The sequence below is a fragment of the Pseudocercospora fijiensis genome (assembly GCF_000340215.1).
Source record: "Pseudocercospora fijiensis CIRAD86 unplaced genomic scaffold MYCFIscaffold_4, whole genome shotgun sequence".
NCBI classification, from domain to species: domain Eukaryota; kingdom Fungi; phylum Ascomycota; class Dothideomycetes; order Mycosphaerellales; family Mycosphaerellaceae; genus Pseudocercospora; species Pseudocercospora fijiensis.
The window spans coordinates 1,054,387-1,072,782 of record NW_006921535.1 but is presented as its reverse complement, the minus strand read 5'-3'; the positions used below and the strand labels follow the sequence as shown (position 1 = coordinate 1,072,782).

The window sequence follows — 18,396 nt, the reverse complement described above, 5'->3', positions numbered from 1 at the left end:
AAAGGCACTATATCGAAAATACGCTTAGAGAAGAGGGCTTGGATCTAGACGAAACCTTCCGAGTATCGACTCCGGCAAACGGATATACGAATTTACTACCTATAACAAAGGACGAGGAGGTAGTAGACGTCCGGAGATACTAACGACTTATCGGAAAACTAAATTGGACCGTACGAGCTACGAGGCCGGATATATCTTTTCTAACGCAGAGACTAAGCTAATCTACGGTAAATCCGGCTAGGAGACACTACGACGGAGGTATCTACGGCCTTAGATACCTAGGGAACACTCGGGACTACTATATAAAGTATAGTCCTATCCCGAAGAACGAAAACAATACGAGTACTCTAGTTACTCGTCTACCGGTTATCTATACCGATTCGGATTACGCGGCGGACTCAACTAGGAAGTCAACGATGGGATATATATCCCTACTAGCCGGAGGACCTATATCTTAGTCTACTAAACTACAAAGGTCCGTAACGACTAGTACTACGGAAGCCGAATACTTAGCGCTATCCTACGCCGCAAAAGAAGCTATTTGGATCCGAAATTTCCTCGAGCAAGTCGGATACCTTACGGAAGACGACTATAAAGAACCTACGATTATCTACGGGGACAATAAGGCGGCTATCGCTTTAGTACGAAATCCGGAATTTCATTCTAGAACGAAACATATCGACGTAGCGGCACATTACGTACGGGAACTAGTCGAGGACAAGCTAGTCGATATAAAGTATATTCCGACAAAGGACCAACTCGCGGACTTCCTTACTAAGCCCCTAACAAAAGGGAAGTTCGAAGAAAACGTAAAAAGAGTCCTAGGGACAATAAAAACGATTAAGAAGCATTAGGACTTAGCTATTTGGTTTACGGCTAAATAGCTAAGTAGAGGGAGTGTTAGAATACTCGGGAATGTACGAGTCTAGTTGGATTTATAAGCAAGAGAAGGAGAAGGAAGTTGCGAGGTCATTCACTTACGGCTTAGTAATAGCTTGTGATTCTTGGCGCTAGGGTATATAAGTAGCTAGTGAGTCCTTTGTTCGAAAAGCAAGCAATTCTATCGGTTTACCGCTTATCTACAATATATAACATCCACGCCCCATTGTAATAGCATCGAGCCTGCGCCGCGCCTTCGGTACTCCGAACTGGTGAAACAAATATGAAGATCTGAAAGTGATATGTATGAGCAAAATATCAAAAGTAAACAGGGAAATCTTTTGAATGGTCGAAGAAAAAAACCTACGAACAAAAGGCCCCGGATTCGCCGTCTTCCTCCTCTCCCCCATAATCCTCTTCGCCTCCTCACTCCGCCATTTCTGCCCCTCAGAAACCCAATCCGGGATTTCCTCTCCGAGATCTTCGGGCTCGCCATTGACATAGACTTTCCAATTCGCGGCCGCAATCACTTTGCCAGTCGCTCGGTCTCGAACTTGAATCCAGATGTCGGATTTATCGGTGTGCATTCGATGGATGCATTGTTCTTGGTATTTTGGTAGATCGTCGAGAGATTCGCAGCCCATGAATAGGAGTCGGATGTGGGGAGGGAAGCTGTCGTACATCAGGCTGCATATCTCGGGGATGTCTTGGGGTGTGGCGCGGGTGAGGATGAATGGAGGGGTGGTCGTAGCCATCTTGATTGTCGTTTCTATCACGGATGTGAGCGTCGCAGGTATATGTATGCTCTGGAGAATAGTGAAAGATGGGAAGTGCTCCAACTGCCTGATGAAGCTGTAGCTGTGGGTCTCCACTTCGCCTTGCACCCCATAGCTTCTGATCAAGCTCTCCATGCGCCTTCACTCTGCTTATCAACAATTGCGATGAATGTGCTCGACCGGCCTTGTATACTCTCTCCTGTCATAGATGAATTAGTATACAACAGCCCCAAAGACCAGCGGCCCAACAGCAGCGGTCGGCCATGCAGTCGTCTTGCCAGCACACAGCTGATGGTAATGAAGTATGAGACCGCACCAGAGTCGCTCAGCAGGCCGACTATGCTGAGAATGGGGACTGTGGGAAGCGATGGCGAGAATATTGCTGCGTTAACAGAGACGGGTATGTCAACATCAACTATACTTGTTGATTATTGACTACTAATAATCACTAGTCACTGTAATCACATGTGACTACGATTATGATTATTGAGTGAGTGACTAGTGATTATAATTAGCAATCAGTCGGCTGTTTCTAGGCAATACTAGGGTGTATGTTACACCTATAGTAGGTATTAAATTTACACTGTTTCCTCCTATTTCTATAGATAATAATATACCTAAAATAGGGCACTTCTATCGAGAGGTAAGTAAGTGGAATATAGGTATACGAGGTCGCTAATTTGGATAGGTTGCTAAGTCTATATCTTCTTAAGAGGAAGACCTCTTACTACCGCTAGTATAGACTTCCGACTAGTTAACTAAAGCCTTCTTAGCACTATAAAGCTATTACCTATAGTTATTGCTAAAGGACGTACTAGCGACTTATCCAACTCTTAACTAAACCGACCGTTATATTACTCCTGCTTAGCTATACTTCTAACAAGCCGGTATACTATCCTTTATCGAAGAAGTAGTATAGAAGGACTTCAAGCAGTATATTAGAGAGGCGGAAAAGGAGGGCTTATAGTTGCTATATCGAAGGGTTATAAGGAAGACGACAAAGAGCCTTCGCTATACTAAGGAGATCGTTAAAAGGGCCGGAGTCTATTAGGAGCGTATATCTAATAGTGTTAATCGAGTCTAGAAGGGCATAGAGCGGAAAGGAAGGCGAATAGCGCTAGGTTCTCGTCGCTACTTTAAGTTTAGTAGAAAACCGTATGTCTACTTAGAAGAGTGCTTTCTCGGGCTAAAATCGTAGTGCCCGATACGGCAGATATATTTCAAGGATCGGATCGATAGGGTGCTATACCGTCTAATCGATAGCGAGGTTGCTAAGGTTGCTAAGGTTGTTATTGTTAGTTAAGTATAGAATTAGTCGTAGATATTAGTATTCGAGCTTGCTATCGCGCCTACCTAAACCGCTAAGATTACATTATATTAGCCCCTTAGGGTCTAGCTAAGCCTAATAGATAAGCTTCGCTTAATACAGACGGCAAGGTCCGTACGGCTTAGCCGTACGCTAGCAAACTCAAAGTTTAATATTCATTGTTTAATTTAAGATAACAACACCTTCGACATGCGAGACAACCTCCGTAAGAAGCATAAACTAACTCAAAAAGTGCTAGAAAATTATATAAATACCTAAGTATCGAGTCGGGAAAACAACCTACTAGATCGGATACTATTCTATAAAGATTCGAGCGATCTAAGCGACCTTCTAACCTCCGAAGCTAATAAACTACTATCTCTAATACTAGACGAGGATACCTTGTTCCTCTAATCTTCGAATACTATACGACTATCTACCTCGCAGTCCTCGAATATAGCGAATATAGTATAGCCGATACCTACGCCTACGGTTACTGAGTTAAAGAGGCGCAGAAGAGGCAGAAATTAGCTAGATCTAGTATTATAGGCGTATGCGAGAGTACTAAAAGATAGGGAGCCTTTAAAGGTAGATAGAGGCAGGCATAAGGCCTTCTACTATATCTACTATAACGATAACGACCCTAATCGGTATGCTTCTAATTCTAGTAACGCGCCTTAGTACCTAGCAAAGAAGCACTTCATCTTTATCGGCAGTAAGAAGCGGAAACTTGATAGTACCTATTAGACTAAGATTAACCTCTCGGCGCTGTAGAAGAAGCAAGGTACTATTAACTCGGACAAGACTATTAATATCCTTAAAGGAGCCGCCGATAAGGACAAGTTTAGGTACGCTCTAGCTCGCTTTGCAATAGCTAGCAGTATCGCTTATAACGCACTAGTTACAAAGGAATTCAAAGAGCTTATCCTAGCGGTTAATCTATACGCAGAAGACGTCCTTCTTAAGAGCTATACCTTACTATATCCTCGTATTCTATATAACTTCGAGGGCTAGCGAGAACGAGTTAAACTCGCACTATTAGAAGCGCTTAGCTGTCTTCACTTCTATACTAATACCTAGAAGTTATAGCACGGCTATAAGTTCTTCTAAGCTATTAATTGCTAGTATATTAATCTACGCGGTAAGCTAGTCTAAATACTGCTAGATTTGCTACATTTGCTACCTAGTTCTTATACTAGTGACTTCCTTGTAAAGGCTGTTCTTCTATACTTCTTAACCTTCTAAATATCTAGCAAACTCGGCTAGATAACGACTAATAGTGGTTCCAATAACAATACGCTTAGTCTAGCTATTAAGCGCTTTATAGACTTATAAGGGCACTCGCACTAGAAGGACCGTCGGTTGCGCTATATTAGCTATATTCTTAACCGTATAATAATAGCCTTTATATTTGCGAAGGACGTAGAGGCCGCAGAAAGCGAAGAGTTTAGTCAAACAGTGCTAACTAACGATAGTAATAGCGTATCTATATCTAGGTAGCTCGATATAGACGTAGACTCGTTTGTTAAGCAAGGTCTACTATAGCGGCTATTCGCTCTCGCTAAACTTCTTCGTAAGAACGACAACTACAACATCTTCTAAGAAGTCTATAAGGCCTAGCTTTAATTGCTATATATAACTCTAAAGATCCCTAGCGAGACACGATAGAATAGTTAGCTTCTAATAATAGAAGAGGCTATTCAAATAAGGCCTATTCTAAACACCTTCTTCGATAGAATACTATACCTCCGCGAGTTTAGCTTATCCGAGGATAACTAGAAGGTCCTTACGTATACTCGGAGGTTCCTCAATCTATTTAAAGAGGTTACCCTTCGGCTTGAAGGCAATACTATTATATTCGATATATATTAAGAGTCTATAGAGTATCTAAGAAGCCACTTTAGTCGCTTAGCTATTAAGAATAAGTACCGGATAGTCCTTATTCGATCTATTAACGTTGCAAGCGTACTGTTTAAGAAGTACTATAGCCTTAACTAGAAGAGCCCTCTCTACGTAACTGTAGTATTGCTATATCTAACTCGACGACTTGCTTGGCTTTAAGGCCGCTCTATAGTAGACGTAGATACCTTACTCTCGCGTACGAGAGCGCTTTAGAGCGATTATAAGGCACGCTTCGGAAGCTATTAACTATAGTCTATACTATAACGTTCCTTCGAAGGGCTCTCGGACCTTAAACGCTAGCAAATTAAGTCTTAAACTAACCTTATTGCTACTAACGAGGACCCCTTCGAAGCCTTTATCTACGCTAGTCTAATAGTACTACTACTAGTTAGCTTCGAGAAGCTAGTATTAATAAGTTGTTAGAGCTAAAGAGGCTACACGTGATTGGCATATAATTAGGCCGAGTGAAGCTAGGGTCTTGATGCCTTAGGCAGGGCTTGGCGCTTAGCGTTAGGCTAACTCTCCTGCCTTCCTCCCTCTCCTCCTAGCTCCTTATCGAATACTACTCGTACCCACTACCACCCTATCTACCTGCTAATATACCCTTCTTATACAGTATTCGATCCACCCTTTAAGGGTAGTAGCTAGATAGTCCTTATTTCAAGCTTTTAGCGGTATAGCTACGAACAAGACTAATCTAACTATATTGCGCCCTAAGAACGGGACCTACACGTACTATTCTATCGAAACAACCGTACTAATCATCAAGCAAGGCCTTCTATACGGCCTATTATACTAAGTCAATCGCACTAGACTAATACCCACTAATTCCGCTACATCCGTATCTTAGGGGCTAACAATACATTATTAGTATTACCCCCTATTACAATAGCCGGCTTATTACGAAACAACAACCGTGCTGCCGCTAGCAGCGCTAGCAACGACAATGCTAGTAGCATAGTGCCTACTAAAGTGCCTACTAGAGCACCTGCTAAAGTGCCTCCTACCGAAGAGCCTGCTATAGGACCTACTAAAGAAGAACCTGCAATTCTAGGTGATGATCTAGAATTGCCTGTTAACGACATTCTTAACAACATTGTTAATCGACGATATAGCTAGCCAGCCTTTAGCCCTTAACTAGTAGCGAGACTTCAAGAAGCTACTTAGAACAGGCTTACTGCCCTACGTTAAGAACAACAGCTAAAGGATAATCTCCTCGAGATTCGCCGCCTATAGGAAGCCCTAACAACTACTGCTAGACTAGAACTAGTAGCAGTACCTTCTATTTAAAAGAAGGATGCTAAGCTTAAAGACTGTACCGTATTTGATAGCTCTAGCCGCAAGCAGTACAATGATTACATACGTAATTGTGAATTGAACTAGCGGAATGCACTAAGGGCCCTGCTAGATGACTACTTACTAGTCGTCTATGCTATGCAATACATTGATAGAGACCTAAAGCGCACCTAGGATAACTATTTCGACTCCCTTACTAATTAGACCGCTGTTTAGTGGCAAGACTATAAGACCATTATACTAGACACCCTTAGAAACCCTATACTAAGGCAACAACACGCTTAGGACTAATACCTTCGAGCTAAACAAAAGACTGATCAATCGGCTCGCTTATTTAAGGCCTATTTGAAGACCCTCGAGGACGATTTACTACCCAAAACCGACTCTATCTGGATATCTAAGATACGACCTAAACTGAGATGGGAACTAGTCCTTGAATTGGACCGCCGCCGTGTGTTTAAACAGGCTAACCTAACACGCATTTAATTCATAGTCGAAGTAGAAACAGCCGAGCGGGCTGTTTAGCTCTAACAACGACTAGAATCGAGGATCCGACTAGCTAGTACTAACCGCGGCAATCGTAGTAGCCGCGGAGGAAACTAAGGTTCCTACTATAACAACAATACTAACAATAGGAACAGTAACAATAACCGTAGAAGAGGCCGTAGCCGCCGGCTATATAGAGGAGGCCGCGATAGAGGCCGTAGAAGGGGCTCGTATCCCTACAATACTAACCGCTCTACTAACAATAACAACAGCTACGGCAGTCTACTAACCGGGTTGAAGTGCTTCAACTGTAACAGCACTAGCTATCTACTAGGCTAATACGACAAACCTAAGGATTAGGCCCGAATCGACCGTGCTACCGCTAAGCACCGTAAGCACCTTTCAGCCGCTAATGCTATCCCTATCGGTCCTTCGAAAAAAGAGTAAGCGCCGCACTAACTGTTAGCCTCGTACGGCGTAAGACTATCGACATTGTGCTAGCTATTACACGTACCTGTCTCATATCCGGGCCCGACACTAACTATAAGACTAAGGTTATACTAGATCTAGGAAATTCAGTTAGCGCCCTTATTAGCTATCGCCTAGCTAAGCAATTAGACCTTCGACAACTGCCTAGGACTAACCTACCAACCCTTGCTTGGTTTAATAACGCTCGGCACTTGACCTATAGGGCCTACTATATCTATATAGCCCTAAAGGACGACCTCGGCAATGAGCGCCTACTAAACTTCACTGCCTACGCGGTAGACATAGACAGCCTCCCATCTAAGATTGTTATTAGTAACCCTGTTCTCAAGTACTATACTATAGTTATAGACTTAGGTAGTTAACAGTAGCGATTTAGAATCGCTAGGAAAGAGGACATTAAACACATCGATGTTAGCGAGTGCCCTAACGATATTAGGGTTCTATTCATCGGCAACCTAACACCTACCGCAGCTAACCTAACAATCGACCTATTAGGCGATAACGATAAGCCTATGCCCCCTAATAGCATAGATCCTAATTAGCTTGCTCGTATACCGGAGCCTATTCGAGAAACCTACATTAATGTGTTTGAACACTACTTAGCATCGACATTGCCTATATTTAAAGAGACGGATTATAAGATTGATATTATAGAGGGCAAAGAGGTCCCTTTTAGACCCCTCTACAACCTTAGTAAACGAGAGCTTGCTATGTTGCGTAAGTACCTAGAGGAAAACCTAGCTAATAGCCGGATACGGTATAGTAACAGCCCTGCTAGTGTACCTATCCTGTTCGTACTAAAGAAGGATAGTAGCCTACGCCTATGTATCGACTATCGTAGGCTTAACGCTATTACTATTAAAGACCGCTATCTACTCCCGCTTATTAATAAGACCCTCGACCGCCTTTCTAGTACCTACTACTACACTATATTAGACATTAAGGATGCGTACTATCGTATCCGCATTCGTAAGGGCGATGAATAGAAAACAGCCTTCCGCACTCGTTATAGCTATTTTGAATACTTAGTTATGCCATTTGGGCTAGCTAATGCCCCTACCACATTCTAGTCCTACATTAATCGGGCCCTTTCGGGCCTATTAGACCATCTCTGTATGGTTTACCTAGATGACATCCTAGTTTACACACACTTACCTAACATTGCGGAGCACTAGGCTGCAGTCCGCAAGGTGCTCGATCGCCTACGAGCCTATAGACTATATTACAAGCCTTCTAAATGCACCTTTGCTACTAAGGAGGTGGCCTTCCTTAGTTTCATCGTATCAACTAATAGTGTTAAGGCTGATCCTAATCGGATTAAAACAATTACTAAATGGCCTGTTCCTACGTCTATTAAGGAGCTTCAATCGTTCCTCGGCTTCGCTAATTTCTACCGCCGGTTTATTAAGGGCTATTCACGGCATGTAATGCCCCTAACTGAGCTCACTAAAACTAAGGCTAACCCAACTAGAGAGTTCAAATAGACTAATAGAGCATAAGCCGCTTTTAACGGTTTGAAGAAGCGATTTACTAAAGTCCCTCTATTACACTATTTTGTACTAAACAAGCAGATCCGAATTGAGACTAACGCTTCACAGTTCGCTATATTAGCCATAATGTCCTAGTAGTTAGACAGTGACCACTACTAGCACCTAATTGCCTTCTTCTCGAGGAAGATGATTAATGCTAAGCGTCGCTACGAGACCTACGAGTAAGAGCTCTTAGCTATTATTAAAGCCTTCAAGCACTAGCGCTACTATCTCGATAGTGCCTAGCATACTATTCAGGTCTATACGGACTATAACAACCTCCGTAGAATTACGAAGGTTACTAGGGTTATAGGTCGATAGGCTAGATAGGCCGTCTACCTCGCTAGGTTTGATTTTAATGTGTTATATCGGCTAGGCGTAAGCAACCCTGCTAATAGCCTATCGAGGCGACCTGATTACGACAGCGGGACTTAGCAATCTATCAATTCATTGTTTCCAACCCTATAGCATAAGATTGCTATAGCCCGTGTTGTTAATAAGCAAGCGTAGGATAAGCGGCTTACCGGACTCCGCGACGGCTTAAAGTATATTAATGCTCTTGCTATATTAACAGTACGTATTAAGGACACAGATAGGAGAAGTTATAATAACTCCCTAGTCGACATCGCTATATATAGTAACAGCGATAGCACTGCTGCAGTTGATCCGGCTGCTAGTACTATTAGATACATACAATGCGTACCTCGTTTAATAGCGAGGGTGCTGTTAAATAACCTTGCAAATAGGGATAGTTAATCGTTTATAGATGAGCTGTTACGGGCTTAGCAGAGGGACGCCTTTGCTGCTAAACGTATAGACAAGCTTGTAAGTAGGCGAAAGACTCGATCTAGTAAGAGTAATTGGTCGATCGACGACAAAGGTCACTTAAGGTTTAAGGGCAGATACTATGTCCCCGCTAAACAATCGATTAGACAAGAACTTCTCAAGCGACACTATAATAGTAAGCTTGCCGGTCACTATAGCATAGAGAGGTCGCACGAGCTACTATCGCGCACATACTACTAGCTAAATAGTAAGCGGGACATAAAGGACTACGTAAACACGTGTGCCGTATATTAACGAGTTAAAGCACTAAAGCACTTACCATTTAGCGAGTTGTCTTCACTCCCTGTTCTAAAGAAGCCATTTACTAAGCTTATAATAGATTTCATTATAGGCCTTCCGCCTACTAAGCGTAGGGGAAGCAAGGATGTATATAATGCTATCCTAGTTGTCGTAGACCGGTTTACTAAGGGCGCTCGTTACATTCCTACCCGAAAGGATTGGACGGCTATTAACCTAGCTAAGGCGCTATAGACTGACATCTTCTATACCTATTAGGGAACCCCTAAGGGGATAGTCTCCGATAGGGGCTCGACATTCATATCGCACTATTAGAGCGAAATATGCCTATAGCTAAGACTAAAGTATCGGCTATTAACAGCCTTCTATCTATAGACTGACGGTCAAATAGAGAGACAGAATGCTACCCTATAGCAGTACCTACGCAGCTATATTAACGAGAACCCTAAGGATTAGGTTAATCTCCTACAACTAGCCGAATTTGTATACAACAACAGTGTCCACTTATCTACTAAGGTGTTACCTTATTTCGCTATAATAGGAAGCAACCCTACGCTACTACAAGACCCCCTATCGCTTAAGGCCGAGCGTAAGGAAAGGGAAGCGGGTCAATCTAAGACACTAGCGGCTATTGAGAGGGTTTAGAAGATACGAGAAATCTATACTAAGATAGCCGAGAAGTTGACAAAGGCTTAAGAGTACTAAAAGACCTACTACGACAAGCGTTACACACCGATAACCTTTAAGTAAGGCGATATAGTTATACTTAGTACGAAGAACCTCCGCATCCGCAAACACCTATTACCTAATAGCAAAACAAGGCTTAAGCTCGCACTAAGATACATTGGCCTATTCCGCATCCGAGAACCGAAGGGCATATAGGCCTACTAGTTGTAGCTTCTACCCTATTACACTATCTATAACACCTTCTATATATCCCTCCTTAAGCTATACTATTAACGCGAAGGTAATAAAGCGCCTGCTAAGTTAGAAGAAGTCTTAGCTAATAGTGAAGAACTGTAGTCTATAGAACGTATCCTATAGCACCGGACTAGGAAGGGCAAGAAGGAGTACCTACTAAGATAGCAAGGCTATTTACTAGAATAGGACTTATAGGAAGCTAAAGACTCCTTTAAGGATATAACCGAGTTGTTGGATGAGTATTAGACTAGCGTGAAGAACAAGAAGAAGGCCAAAAGCTTATAATGTTACTACTAAGGCCTAGGATTAATGCTACCCCCGGGGTGCTATTAGCTAACCAATTAGAAGCAAGCAATTGTTAGTAACAAAGGACAATAAGACTACACTACTATAGTAAACGCGCACCGAGTGTCAATAAGCGCGCTACGACGCGTTAACTAATTGCCTGCTCTTTTAAGGATTCTACCTCTTTACTAACGCGCCCTACAGGTCCCCCTCTTATTCCCTCATTCCGTCGAGGCCTCGAGGCCTAGGCAATCGGCGTGGCCGGCGCGGCTATATTAGTAATAGTGTTGCGGGGTGTATTGCTGTTTAAGAAAGGAAGGATACCGCTATGTTAGTAACGGTGTTGCCGAGTTGTTATTAGTTAAAGAAGGTGAAGTTAGCGCTAAGACGACTAGCGCTACTATTGTTAACATCACTTGCTATTGTCGCTACGCCTGCAGACACAACCTCACCTACACTACGAGCCTAAGGCACCTTTAATCAAAACTTTAATCAAAGCTTTAAGCCTATTAAAGGTTTGATCAAACTTTGAGGCTAAGTTAAAACTTTGACTAAGTCAAAAGATTAAGCGACTAATGGACTAACTAAGGGCAAAACTATAGAGCTAAGCTAGCCGGGGTCGATCTTGCGGACAATAGGTTACTCCTCGATCTTTCCGACCCTTTAAGCGAGGCGAACCTCTACTACTGCACTTATAATGGCCTTCACCTATAGAAACTAGACGAGCTGTATTTTTTTGAAAGATATAATTAGTTAACACTTAAAGGCCGCTAAACCTAACTAATTAGGGCTAGTAAAACTACGATAGTAAAGAACAATCCCTCGTAACGACAAGAACAACCCTCGGAAGCGGACATTGCTAGGTCTTTTAAGAGTAGACGTAAAGAACTCGGTACGATATTACTTAGAGCGGAGGCAGGGCTGCAATACCTCGTACGTCTACCTATTATAGTAGGGAAGACGCGCTCGTATTGTAATTAGTCGAAGGCCTTTAATTCTTATAGATACATATTACTTTATAGTTTATTGTATATAGAGGTAGCGCAGTTAGAGTTGTACATTGTATTGTTAGAGGTGAGGTTTGATATAGTTATATAATTAGGTAGTTGAGTGTTCAATTTAGCGCGGGCTAAGTAGCTTATTAGACTAGCTAAGTTAGCGGCAATAGAGGTCGTGGGACATAGGCAGGCTACGAGGGCGCGGCCTTTGGAAGGGAAGCGTGTGTTAGAGCTAAAGAGGCTACACGTGATTGGCATGTAATTAGGCCGAGTAAAGCTAGGGTCTTAATGCCTTAGGTAGGGCTTGGCGCTTAGCGTTGGGCCAACTCTCCTGCCTTCCTCCCTCTCCTCCTAGCTCCTTATCGAATACTACTCGTACCTACTACCACCCTATCTACCTGCTAATATACCCTTCTTATATAAGTCCTATTAGCTAGTAGATCTAATAGCGGAAGACGTGCGATCTAGCGTTATAGCAATTGGCTATCGATACATTATCCGCCTTCGCTATATCCGCCGAGTCCGAGAGGACTTTTAGTAAGAGCCGCCGCACTACTAGATAGGACCGCGTACGGATAAATAGTAACTATATTCGTATAAATAAGTGCTCGAAGAATTGGATAAGAACAGGTATTGCTAAGGTGCTATTGGAATTGGCCGCCTTAGAAGAGGCGGACGAAGGACTACTACTACTGCTAGTCTTATACTCGGTCTCTAGCGCTAGTAACGATAACGGCTTATAAATCTACCTCCTTCCTAACCCTAAGCATTACTATAGGTACTGATTATATAATTACGTGATTATGATTACTGATTATTCACTTATTATTGACTATAATTATGATTACAGGCGCTAACTAGTGAGTACTCAGTAATCAACTTCTATAACATCAACATCCTAACAGGCTGGCTGCGATTGCAGCGACGTGTCGATCAGAGGCAGGTGACATGCCGTGGTATGGTATTGCTGTCATGATACTAACGCTTCTTGGAAGAGTGCTGAAGAGATATTCTAGTTGGAGGGCGAGAAGGGGAGCGGCAATGTCGTCGTCGCGCCAGCGGAATGCCAAGACGTACTTCCGCTGCAGATCCGACAGTTCCGCCGTTCCGCCGTTCCGCCGAGTGACTCTTGAACTTGTCGTCAACTACATCGGCTGCAACCATGACCCAGCATCTTCTTCCAAGTGATCACCACACTGTTTGGAAAGGACTGATAAGCTGAGAGAGCTCTCCCAAATAATCTGAGAACTCTTCTCCAAAAATTTCGTTCTCCACGCAGAATGGCCAAAGCTGTATCAACAAAGAACCCATGGATCGAGACACCTTTGATATGGTCTCGCACGTTATCTGAAGCAGCAGGATGGTGAGAAGTCGTCTTAGACTGACAAAGACCACTTTACTGATGCAATCGTAGCAGAATCTACCTCAAATTAGAGAATGTCCAACCTTCCGGATCCTTCAAAAGTCGTGGCGTTGGCAATTATCTGAAGTCACACCTGTCAGCTGCCCCTACGGATGACTCAAAAGCGAATGCTATCGCCACTAATGGGGTATCTGCCAAGCCTCACTTTTTCTGCAGCTCTGGCGGCAATGCTGGACTCGCATGTGTGCATGCCGCAGTGACACTTGGTTGTCCTGCTACCATCGTTGTGCCAATGTCGACGTCGGACTATATGATCGGAAAGCTACGAGCAGCTGGAGCTACCGAGGTGATCCAAAACGGCTCTTCGTGGGTCGACGCTGACACTTTCCTAAGAGAAGAAGCTCTGCCAGCCGCGAAGGCCAGAAGGGAAAATGCTGTATACGTGCCCCCTTTCGACGCACCTGAGATATGGACTGGCAACTCCACAATCGTCGATGAGATCGCACGTCAAATGTCAAAAGTGGACCGATATTACCCGAGCAGTGAAGAAGCCTCCCTTACGGCATTTCATGACGAGGAGTTGAGACTACCAGACGCCATTGTCTGCAGCGTCGGTGGCGGAGGCCTGTTCAGTGGAATCATGCAAGGTCTGGACAATTATGCTGCACTTAGCTCTTCAACGAAAGTCCTAGCTGTGGAGACGAAAGGCGCAGACTCCCTTGCACAGTCCATCGAGAAGGGTGAGCATATTACTCTTCCGGCGATCACCAGTATAGCCACCACCCTTGGCGCACGTAAAGTAGCCAAAAGGGCGTACGACTACGCATCGGACAAGAGCCGCGTCACTACTGCTGTCCTTTCGGACGCCGAGGCGGTCGAGGCATGTAAAAGGTTTGCAGACGATGAGCGAATCCTGGTAGAGCCGTCGTGTGGCGTGGCGCTTGCGACTGCCTACAGTGGCAAGCTTCGTCAGCTGCTACCGCATCATCTAAAGCCTTCTAGTCAGGTAGTCATTGTGGTATGTGGTGGATGCGGCCTCTCTCTTGAGATTCTTGCAAATTACATCAAGCAGGTTCTCGAATAGCTCGCAACGACAGACAAGCCCGATAGAATATAGAACGCTTCGGCAGGCTCTGGTCCGCCTTGCACATTACAACATGGTTCTCATTGATTTCTCGCCTTTCTAACTGTGAAAGCCACCCAATCTGGCCTCATCTCTATCTACTGGCGACGCGCAGCATCCTCTGCCTCTGCCTTAGCTCGCCTAGCCTTGTTGATCCTCTAATGGTTCAAGTACCACTCGTACTTCGGCTTTTCCACCACTAGCTTCTCCTCCACGTCATTCCTCAGGCCAGGGAGGAGGTCGACGGTGCGCTTGAGGTACTCGACGACCTCGCGAGAGGCGTAATTGCCTCGGAGGAGGTCATAATAGACGTACTGGTGCACCATGGTGCCGTAGGTAGTGAAAGCGGGATGGTGCAGCTTAAACACCTCGTAGTCTTCCGCAGAGCGTTGAGCGCTTCCGTAAACTCCTCCCGATCCCTGCCGCGATTCTCCCCTGCCATCGGTGTAATCTTTACGATCGAGCTGCGAAGTGGGTGCAGATTCTGCACAGGTCAGAACAACTCAGAATTCATCAAGACATGCAGACTTACCTCCTCCAATCCTCTCATCCATCCAGATAGTCTTGCACCACTTGAGAAAGGGTCTAGACGCGCAGCCAAGGCGGCAAGACTCGGGTTCTCGGCCAGATCCGCATTCGATCACATGCTAGCTGCAAGTGAAGTCCGCAATAGCCCTTCTCGCGATTCCAAATTTCGCCTCCAAAGGTGTCAGAGTTGTATATAATAATAGCTCATGATATTTTATACAGGTGCAAGCTGATAGGGCAGACAGTCCTTCCTAGTAGTGGGAATCGAGATTTTATTTTAGCGAGACCAGTTTGCTCTATCAAAGGCAGCACGACCAAGAATTTCTTCGAACAACAATAGCATAGAACGCCTTTCTAGTACTGCTTGACAAGTAAAGATGATACTAGTACTCCTTGGAGCGTTCTTCCAGGCCGGCGCCCCCTATTCACAGTGACTAGGCAGATTCGTGCTGCCTTGCGTCCTTCGATATGATGATTACTCTGCTCTGGCCTTTATGACGACCATATCATATACCAGGCTCGATAAAACGACCGAATGAAAACGACTTCTTATAGTTTCAACCACGCAGATTTTCAGAGGCAACATGCAATGAATGGCAACACGGTAAAAGAAAAACAACAACAGACATTTAAGAAGAAAAAAGTGTGAAAAAAACCCTTCGATCGCTCTAAATAATAATTTAAAAAAAAACTGGTTTTTTTTTTCTCAAAAAAGTAAACCCCAAAATTTTCTATGCTATATTAATGAGATTTCGCCACGAGACTCTCAAACTCGGGGCATATATGGTAGGTACCGCCGATATAAAAAAAAAGAAGCCAAAGCGCTAATGTTCTCTCCACTTCACCATCCTTGCCGTCTTCCCTGCTGTTATGGAGCAGGAAGTCTATTGCTGCTGCAGAGTGCATCCACCAGCAACAGGCTTCCAGGGGTTGTTCTTGACAAATTGAAGGACGCAGCCACCGGCAAGAGGCTTCCAGGGATTGTACTTCAATTGAAGGACGCAGCCACCGGCAAGGGGCTTCCAGGGGTTGTACTTCAGTGCCATTTTCGATGATGGTTGGTGCTTGAGAAAGCTGTGTGGTGGTGTGGTTTGGTTTGTTTTGTTGGATGTGTGTGGTGGTGGGTGAGGAATGTTGGTTGTGGGTGCTGTATAATATACTGTGATCGCCAGCGATTGGGGTATAAAGGAGTGGTAGAGTTTAAGATTTGCAAACGGCCTCGAACTGACACGTGGGAGATATAGCAGGGCCAGGCAGTGCTTGATATTGTTCTTGAGGTCTTTCTTGGCGTGCCATTTTGGGAGTATTTGGAGGGTTCTTTGTGTCGATGGCTTGGCATTCTTGAATGTGAAGTGATTCCTTGTGGTTCCATAATAGCTACAAAGAGGCATTGCGGTAAGGCTGGGTGCGTGATGCTTGCAGACTTTGGGAGTCGACTTTGCGATTGTGGAGATCATTGAGTTGGAAAGCGTGATGGGTTCTGCTGAGACACAGTGCTTGATCGCACGGAGAGACTGCACACGTTTGCCGTGCATTGTTCACTGAACACATCTTTGTCCTGGGATCTCAGCTTGTATTCAGCTGCATGCTGTGGCGATCGGCTCAGTGAGGCAGCTAGCCAAACCTGTCTCTGTTTCATGAAGGCAGCTCATACTTGACGAGCGACATCGTCCGTCCAGTCTCCTTTCGACGTTGTTGCACTATCGTGGAATGGCTGCATTTCCATCCTCTTCTCCTTCATCATGATTCTACGGTGCCTGGCCAGCAAGCGAACGAGGATGTAGAGCATAGCAACTCCGATCAGGGTTCCCAGAGTGATACTGAAAGTGAGCAGCATCTTCTTGTGACCGGAAAGCTCGCTCGATGCAGCTTCAACGATGGTGGTAGAGCGTGGTTGCATAAAGCCGCTGGGGTCTGTAGGCACAGGAAGTGCCTGTGCGTTGGTTGCTGGTGACATGGTGTGCCATTTGCTATGACGAGTTGTGCTGACTTGCATAGCCACATCCACAAGTACGACTGTGAATTTGAGGTCAAAATGGGTATGACACAGAGCTGACGTGGCTGTTGAGTCCGCATCAACCTTCACATGCTTAGCGCCGAGCCTTCAATTTATCTTTCACTTCCCCAAGATTTCCAGTCATCGACTCATCGAGATGACCATCGATTGATGGCCGAGAGAATGCTTCGGAACAAAGGCCCTCAAGACTCGTCCCCCCTTTGATTCACGTTCAGTACGCACAACAGCAGCAGAAGGATTGAGTGAGGCTAGTGGTGGTATTGATGGACTTCTTGTGCTGCTGCCGCCGCCGTGAGATTCTGCGCTCTCAATAGATGCCTCCGTGATACCGGGCCGGGGCGTTCTATTCCGTTGAGCTGTTGCTTCTGTCATCGAAGGCGTAGGTAGAATGGGACGCGCAACGACGAGCTTATGCTCTTGTCGTGCGAGGGGCGGCGGTCGACCGCCCTGCATTGGCTCCGAACTCCTTCTGGAGGGGAAGCAGCATGAGCAAATGATGAAGCGAAGAGGCATCAGTGCGGGTAAAGAGCAACATATGAGAGCACTATGCAATTCGCTCACGGCATAGGTCGTAGCCATGACCCCTGTCCACGTAAAGTCGTGCGCTTCGTTGGCAGACTCTGGGATGGCATCGAAAGCGGATTTCATTCGTAGGACACTTGAGACGCAAGATGAGGAGCTCAACCCAAGCAGTGCTATCATTCCGATGCGCTTGAGTCGCGAAAGATGCATCCTCCACATCGTCGGAATCAACAGTCCTAACATTGCCCAGCACGTTGCAGCTTCAAATCCGGATTGGATCTGCCAGAAGAGCCGTTGATCCAGGCATTTGGCGTGTGGGCGGATATCCGTATTCCACACCGCAGCAATGGGAATGCACGCAGTCATGATTACTCCCAAAGTGCTAAGTCCGCCCAGGATAACGACGATCATGAGCAACCAGATCAGGCGAGTTGCCTTTCGACACTGGACTATGCGCAGATATTGCAAAAGAATCGAGACCTTAGTTCCGGTGACGGCAAAGGTCCAGAGAGTCACGGCAGGGAGGTTCATTTTGGCCAGACATTCCGCATCCCGCATCGTCAATGCCAGGAGATGCCGACCGTCGCCATAGTGTATCTGGAAGTAGACTGCGTAACGCGATCAGCAAGGATCATTGTTGAGGGCGTGATACTCACTGAAAACCATCATGACAGTCCCAACGACCTCGCTAGCACCTGCCACCCAATCGTCCAGATGAATTTGGTTCGACACCCTCCACCGAACGAGCAACCGGGCAATGACCAATATCGCGGACAGAGCCCAGAAGGTGAACTGGATTGCAAGAGCCATGGGTCCTCTCGACTCGTGGACGAGTCGCTCCCTCTCGGCCGATGTGAGATTCATCCCAGTCATCAGCGGACTCGCGATTCGCG

General features: G+C 45.1%; 4 protein-coding genes across 4 annotated transcripts; 1 reads left to right on the top strand and 3 right to left on the bottom strand.

Annotated features, from left to right (window-relative positions):
- Positions 1–1,060: 1,060 nt before the first annotated feature.
- Positions 1,061–8,749, bottom strand: MYCFIDRAFT_174272 (uncharacterized protein; the record flags this gene model as incomplete). The annotated part of the gene is made up of 5 exons (XM_007927966.1): positions 1,061–1,074; positions 1,100–1,784; positions 1,814–2,070; positions 2,112–2,153; positions 8,731–8,749. The coding sequence occupies 5 exons, from the start codon at positions 8,747–8,749 to the stop codon at positions 1,061–1,063; spliced, it is 1,017 nt and encodes a 338-aa protein (XP_007926157.1).
- Positions 8,750–13,230: 4,481 nt separating this feature from the next.
- MYCFIDRAFT_36447 (uncharacterized protein) lies at positions 13,231–14,397 on the top strand (the record flags this gene model as incomplete). The annotated part of the gene is made up of 3 exons (XM_007927568.1): positions 13,231–13,313; positions 13,365–13,833; positions 13,891–14,397. The coding sequence occupies 3 exons, from the start codon at positions 13,231–13,233 to the stop codon at positions 14,395–14,397; spliced, it is 1,059 nt and encodes a 352-aa protein (XP_007925759.1).
- A 2,215-nt stretch (positions 14,398–16,612) lies between these two features.
- Positions 16,613–16,921, bottom strand: MYCFIDRAFT_80331 (uncharacterized protein; the record flags this gene model as incomplete). The annotated part of the gene is made up of 1 exon (XM_007927780.1): positions 16,613–16,921. The coding sequence occupies one exon, from the start codon at positions 16,919–16,921 to the stop codon at positions 16,613–16,615; it is 309 nt and encodes a 102-aa protein (XP_007925971.1).
- A 741-nt stretch (positions 16,922–17,662) lies between these two features.
- On the bottom strand, positions 17,663–18,115 carry MYCFIDRAFT_17894 (uncharacterized protein; the record flags this gene model as incomplete). The annotated part of the gene is made up of 1 exon (XM_007927515.1): positions 17,663–18,115. A coding segment is annotated over one exon (453 nt), but the record flags the coding sequence as incomplete, so codon positions are not given.
- Positions 18,116–18,396: the final 281 nt, after the last annotated feature.